A 6,804-nucleotide genomic window follows, 5' to 3' on the forward strand; every position below is an offset into this window, starting at 1 on the left:
TTCATTCAGTGCGTATTTTTGTGATTGGTCCTGTCTGTACCATGCGATCACTGTGACCAATCACAACTAGCAACACAATTGTACACAATGAATGACGTGGTCATAGCGATCACATGGTACCGGCACAGGGATCTGTCATTAGACACGACTGGTAACCGATCGTTCTGGGAGGATGTCATATGATGTCCACCCAGAATGGTGAAGGTCCTGTCTGGGCCTCATCTGACTATAGACTGGGCGGGAACTGCTAGAAGAGAACATCGCTAAAAGTCAAGTTATCCTTAAACTGCAGTCAGAACAACTGAAATTTGATTGGGTCCCACGGATTACCTGTTCCTTGTATACATTCAGGACAATTTTATTTTCTCATACATGTATTAATAATGCTGTTATTTTCTTTGTGTTGGGCAGATGAGGAAGAGAGTTACCTCAATGTGACCGTTCAGCTGAATCGCAAGCTTATAGGAGATGGAAGGGACAACAGCAGCTTCTTGGAGTGGTGGGTCATCCACCTGGAAGGGTGCAAGAAAGACTGTGACATCCTTCCCATGGTCATATTTAATGACAAAGTCAGTCCCCCAAGTCTGGGCTTCCTGGCGGGATATGGGTCAGTACACAATTGTCGTCATACCTTTTATTAACATTTTAATTTACAGTTTGTTTATTGTAACTTCTTCCATGCTTTATTGGATACCAATATTCACATTAGGAGGGGCTCAGCAGGGCTTGGCTTCTATAAAGCACAGGCTTCCCTCCCAGGTTCCCCTCTTAGGTTTCTCCTCCTAGGTTCCCCTCCCCCCTCCTAAGTTCTCCTCTTAGGAGGGGAGGAGAACTTAGGAGGGGGGGAACCTAAGAGGAGAACTTAGGAGGGGGGGAACCTAAGAGGAGAACTTAGGAGGGGGGGAACCTAAGTTCTCCTCCTAAGTTCCCCTCTTAGGTCCCCCCCCTAAGTTCTCCTCTTAGGTTCCCCCCCCCCTCCTAAGTTCTCCTCTTAGGTTCCCCCCCCTCCTAAGTTCTCCTCCTAGGTTCCCCCCCTCCTAAGTTCTCCTCCTAGGTTCCCCCCCCTCCTAAGTTCTCCTCTTAGGTTCCCCCCCCCCTCCTAAGTTCTCCTCTTAGGTTCCCCCCCCCCTCCTAAGTTCTCCTCTTAGGTTCCCCCCCTCCTAAATTCTCCTCTTAGGTTCCCCCCCCCCTCCTAAATTCTCCTCTTAGGTTCCCCCCCTCCTAAATTCTCCTCTTAGGTCCCCCCCCTCCTAAGTTCTCCTCTTAGGTTCCCCCCCCAAGTTCTCCTCTTAGGGTTATCTTCTTAAGTTTCCCCCTCCTAGGTTCCCCTCTTTGGTTTCCCCCTCCTAGGTTCCCCTCTTTGGTTTCCCCCTCCTAGGTTCCCCTCTTTGGTTTCCCCCTCCTAGGTTCCCCTCTTTGGTTTCCCCCTCCTAGGTTCTCCTCTTTGGTTTCCCCCTCCTAGGTTCTCCTCTTTGGTTTCCCCCTCCTAGGTTCTCCTCTTTGGTTTCCCCCTCCTAGGTTCTCCTCTTTGGTTTCCCCCTCCTAGGTTCACCTGGTTCTCTTCTTTGGTTTCCCCCTCCTAGGTTGGACATGGGGGGGGGGGGGGGAGAGAGAGAGAGAGTGTGGACATGATGGAGGGGGGGTGGCTGTGGACAGGATGATTTGTTGAGAAGACAATACCAAACTGGGAAGATGTTGCATGAGGCTGGTAGAGATCAATGTTCCCATTACAGAGTGCTGAGGGCCATTATATATACTGAAGGGCCACATAAGTCCCTCAGGGTGCAGGTTGGGCACCAGGGGTCTAGATTGTTTATGGGGTCAGAGGGTAAGAGATTGTGAAGATTCGAGCAGCAAAGCTGACGGTGAAGGTCGCCCGGTACACGTCGGTGACACGACGCTCAGAATTATACACTTGGTACATGAAGTGGTCATGGGACCAAACCATTTTTCCCCACATATGTAAGATTGTTGAAATCATGGGGGGGAAATGTATTTTTTAATGTGATTAGATATGCAATGTTCAGCAAAGTCGGTCTAAGTTTAACCCTCGTGGTCTTGCAGTCCGGATATTTTTCATTGTAGATGGGGTTTACTTTGTTGCTTGTACCACATTTTAGGTCCAGAATTCCACCTTCTGCTCTCACAGATCGGTAAAGAATTCTTAAAGCCCAAACAAAGGCTTTCCCCAATATGAGCGATATTTGAGAATAGTTACCTTTTTGCTGCTGTTGCCCTGATGGGGAGGTTCGTCTCACTTTTTGGGTGGTTGCCTGGACAGGAAGTGAAGGCCAATCTCTCCAATAGGGACACACAGAAGTAAAATAAGTAACTGAAGTGCCGGCACCTCTCTACCTATACAAATCATGGGCAAGGTGAGATTTTGGGTTTCCAGCCAAGTGTATGAATGGACTCCCTTTCACGTAGTGATGTCCTCTCAGCCTGGCCAATAAAAATGGCCAAATATGAGTACCCAGAAGCAGACCTTAGGAAGATGTGGGTTGGGTGCGGGAAACTGCAGCGCTGGAGTGAAGGTGAGTAGTTTGTTGTATACTTTGAGTGTATAGCCAATGGCATCCTATTGTCAGGCAGGCTGCGTAGTTAGAATTGAAAATACTGAGTTTCTACCTTTTGTTTTCTGCACAGGATTATGGGACTTTACGTTTCCATTGTCCTCGTCATTGGGAAGTTTGTGAGGGGCTTCTTCAGCGAGATCTCCCATTCCATCATGTTTGAGGAGCTGCCGTGTGTGGATAATATTCTCAAGCTGTGCCAGGACATCTACGTGGTGCGTGAGCGTGGCGAGCTGGAGCTGGAGGAAGAGCTCTACGCCAAGCTCATCTTCCTGTATCGCTCACCAGAGACAATGATCAAATGGACTGTGGAGAAGGACTAAGAAGGTGCTAAGCAAGTATTGGAGCAATAATTGTGCTGGATCTGAGATGCTGGAGCTGCCTGGAAGCCGGAGCAAGTGACATGAAGTAAGAGGAGGATCACACGTCCTCCCAGGACTAGAATTATTTATGATGTTTGCAGAATGAAGACACTACCGAGTCGGTGGAAGGAACGCTACGGGTGAAGTCACGGTAAATGTTTCTTCCGGAAGCACTGACAGGATCCGTGTGTCTGAAATGTAAATCCTTCACCAGAAAAGTACTGGAGCCAACTAGAGACCTTCTAATAAGGATCTCCTGGAACCTCCTCTCTACAATGCTGCTCAATTCTGACAAGTTACACCGCAAGTCTTAATGGGATCAGAACATCGCTGAGGCGATACCTCATACACATGATTATTTTTAATTTAAAGAAAAAGTAAAGTTTGGAACTTCCAATCAAAGTTCTGGTTAGTGGAGATCAAACAGCTTCTATTTATATACTGTTACAATGTTGACTTTAGTGACTGTGGAAGATGCCTTGGTGTGTAAAGTGCTGTGTACACTACCGAGAGGGCGGGGCCAACCCATCAGAGGGGGAGGAGGCCTCTCACCAACTGTGCTGATCTGATACTGTACCGGAGAGCGGCTCCTGATGTGCAATAATGCAGCGCAGGAAGACCGCCAATAACGCCCGCCAAGGTTTCTCTTCTGTTTTCTGAACAAAACCAAAAAAGTGCATTTTCAAAAGCAATTTTTTACTATTAAAAAGTCATCTGTGAAATAAAACTTCTTAGTAACTCGTAATTTCTGATTAAGAAAAGTCCAATGTGGTTCGGGAAATATTTCATTGCCATTGATTATCTCTCCTGAAAAGGTAAAATGTCTTTCTGATGTACAGACCGGCCACATCGGCGCTCACCGATACCGACTGACTACCGGAACGTTTGTCCAACTCCACAATGATAAATTCCTTCAGATAGAACATATCCAACCTTCTAGATCTGATCACCATTCAGTGATCCTCTGAGACACCCCATAGGGCTCCTCTTCTCTCCTTCCCACACACGGTCAGACATTCCGACAACAAAATCCGAAACTTGTGTTGCATACACACGGGTTGGACAAAGTTGTTGGAAAATCCGATCGTACATAACGTGATGGCGTTATTTTGTTACGACGGGACTACGTTCAGGCTAGTAGCCAATAGCTTTGGTCTAGGAATTTGATCTGAGCATGCGTGGCACTTTGTCCCATCGGAATTCTCTACACACAATCAGACAAAGTCAGATCGGATCATGTTGTTGGAAAGTTTTATAGCCAAGCTCTAAAACTTTGTCCGTCGGATATTCAGACGGAAACAGTCCGATGGAGCCCACACACGGTCGGATTATCCAACAACGCGGTCCAATCCGACATTTTCCATCGGAATGTCCGACCGTGTGTACGAGGGCTAACTCTCTATATTTATCCCATATGTCCATCAGGCCGCCGGGATTGGTGCCGGTCAGTTGGGGGGGTCTGGTGATACCATCCTTATGCTGAGTATTTTGCATTTTCACCTATTTATAAACCTACTGCATAAAGTAAACGCTCCATTGTTGTCATATGTTTAGCGGTCCTTGCTCTCGGTCACTATGTAATCTGGATTCCCTCAATCAGAGCCTTATGAATAATACATTGTGCCGAATCTGAAACGTACACACCATATTCTGCTTAGTCTGTTTTATTGCATCTGATTTTTATCTGCTTCACATGCAATGTTAGAGTCAGGTTGAAAAAAATAAAAAAGTCCATCTAGTTCAGCCAAAAAAAAAAGAGAAATCCTACAATCCCATATACACAATTCTATACCCACAGTTGATCCAGAGGAAAGTGAAAAACCCCAGCAGAACATGATCCAATTTGCTCGAGCAGGGGCAAAAATTCCTTCCTGATCCCCCGAGAGGCAATCAGATTTTCTCTGGATCAACATTACCTATAAATGTCACCCAGTTATATTCTGTACATTTAGGAAAGACTCCAGACCTTTCTCATAGCAATCCACTGAGCCGGACAGATCCACCTCTGCAGGGAGTCTATTCCACATTTTCACAGCTCTTACTGTGGAGAAATCTTTCCATATTTGGAGATGAAATCTCTTTTCCTCTAGATGTAAAGAGTCCCCCTTGTCCTCTGTGATGACAGACTCAACACCAAGTTCACTATATGACAATAAAAATGCTAGTGCTCAGGATATTGGTATAAATAGTGGACAATAAAAGGACAATTATTCTAGAAAGTCGGGGGCGAGGGGTTTAAGATCAAATGAAGAGGGAGACGCACACTGAGGGCGCAGCTTTACTCTGAGTGAAGCTCTGAGTTACAACATAAGAAAACCCAGAGAAGCATCTCTGAGTGGAATGTTTAACCCCCCCCCCCCCCCCAGCGGTAATCCTGAGTCTGGCTCGGGTTAGGAATTTACCGATAGGAGCGGTAACCCCGAGCCAGACTCGGGATCGCTTCGCTGGATGCAAGGAGGACACAGTGAGACTTACTTACCTTGTCCCCTGGATCCAGCGATGTCCCCCACGCTGTGTGATCGAGTTGTCCTCCGCTCGATTCACAGTGCCAAATGCCGCCGAGCTCTGTTCCCTGCGACGTTGCGGCGCACGGGAGCGGAGAACGGCGCCAAATTCAAAAAAGTAAAAGTACACAAAACACACACAGCACTGTAATCTTACAGATTACTGTATTAAAAAATACACACACCCTTTGTCCCTAGTGGTCTGTGCCGTGCCCTGCATACACTTTTATATTATAAATACTGTTTTTTCTGCCTGGAATTTGGAAATTGTCCATAGCAACCAAAAACTGTCTTTTTCAGAGTCTGCTAGACTCTGGTTTGAACATATTTAAGAGAGTTATTCCTAAGAATTACAGGACTACAATATAAGACGCCAAATTTCCATGCAAAATAATTGGACCGCTTTCAGCACCTAAATCCAGAACTAATCATCCCGTCAGGGAGGTTAATGTACAATAAGAGGTAGTTATAAAACACTTCCATAAAAGGGAAGATTGGCTCATCTGGGGCTGAGACCCTCCGGGGCGAATCTTCAGCACGTCCTGTATGAGGACGAACCCGCCACGGTGACTCAGGAAAGCAGCAAGAAAGTCCCGCGTTGTTCCAGGAATGCCCGATGGAACCTGCTCGGAGCGCAGTGCCAATAGGCGCGCAACATCACCGGGGTGAGGAGAGAATGCTGCGCTCGGAGCACATTCCATCGAGAATACCTGGAAACAGCACGGGACTTTCCTGGGTCACCGCGGCGGGTACGCCCTCATACAGGAGGTGCTGAAGATTCTCCCCGGAGGATCTCAGCCCCGGATGAGCCAATCTTCCCTTTTATGGAAGTGTTTTATAACTACCTCTTATTATACATAAAACATTCCACTCCAAGGTGGTTTATTATATGGAATCTCTGAATGTAATAAAATAATTCACAAGAAAGCAGGTCCTCGCCCCAAAGTCCATACCAAATCCTTAGCCAAGCATGCAGCCTGAGGTCAGGAAAGCAAGTGACCACCCACATCTCTCACCCCCTCCACCACCATACCAAGCTGCATGCCCTCAACATGGGGGGGCGCTTTGGGACTCTTCGCTCCCGCCCCCCCAAAAAGCACCTTGTTCCCAATGGGAACAAGAGCCTCTCCCTGACAGCCCTGACCAATGGTTGGCTGGTGCCTTTTTTTTTTTTTAAATAAAAATAAAAAACCCAGAAGATCAAACACCACCAAAAGAAATCTCTGTAGGGAAAATAAAATGTAGGTTCTATTCGGGTCTCACACCCCTGCAATTGTCAGTTAAACGCAGTGCCGTATCACAAAAAAAAGCCTGGTCATGGAGGGGGGGGGGTAAATCTTCTGGAGCTGAAGTGGTTAATAGGAA

The 6,804-nt window shown here is 46.8% G+C and overlaps 1 protein-coding gene across 5 annotated transcripts in view; it reads left to right on the forward strand.

The window, feature by feature from the left end:
• Positions 1-3,662, forward strand: part of PIEZO1 (piezo type mechanosensitive ion channel component 1 (Er blood group)) — a 204,499-nt gene extending 200,837 nt beyond the window's left edge. For all 5 annotated transcript variants that reach the window (XM_077450380.1, XM_077450398.1, XM_077450390.1 and 2 more), the window contains 2 exons: positions 412-607; positions 2,647-3,662. In XM_077450380.1, coding sequence (XP_077306506.1) covers positions 412-607; positions 2,647-2,896 — 446 coding nt within the window. In that variant the 3' untranslated portion in view covers positions 2,897-3,662. The remainder of the gene's footprint in view (positions 1-411; positions 608-2,646) is intronic.
• Positions 3,663-6,804: the final 3,142 nt, after the last annotated feature.

The sequence above is a fragment of the Lithobates pipiens genome, unplaced genomic scaffold, assembly GCF_037356315.1.
Source record: "Lithobates pipiens isolate NorthernLeopardFrog02 unplaced genomic scaffold, aLitPip1_a1.2 Scaffold_10, whole genome shotgun sequence".
In the NCBI taxonomy this organism is placed as follows: Eukaryota; Metazoa; Chordata; class Amphibia; order Anura; family Ranidae; genus Lithobates; species Lithobates pipiens.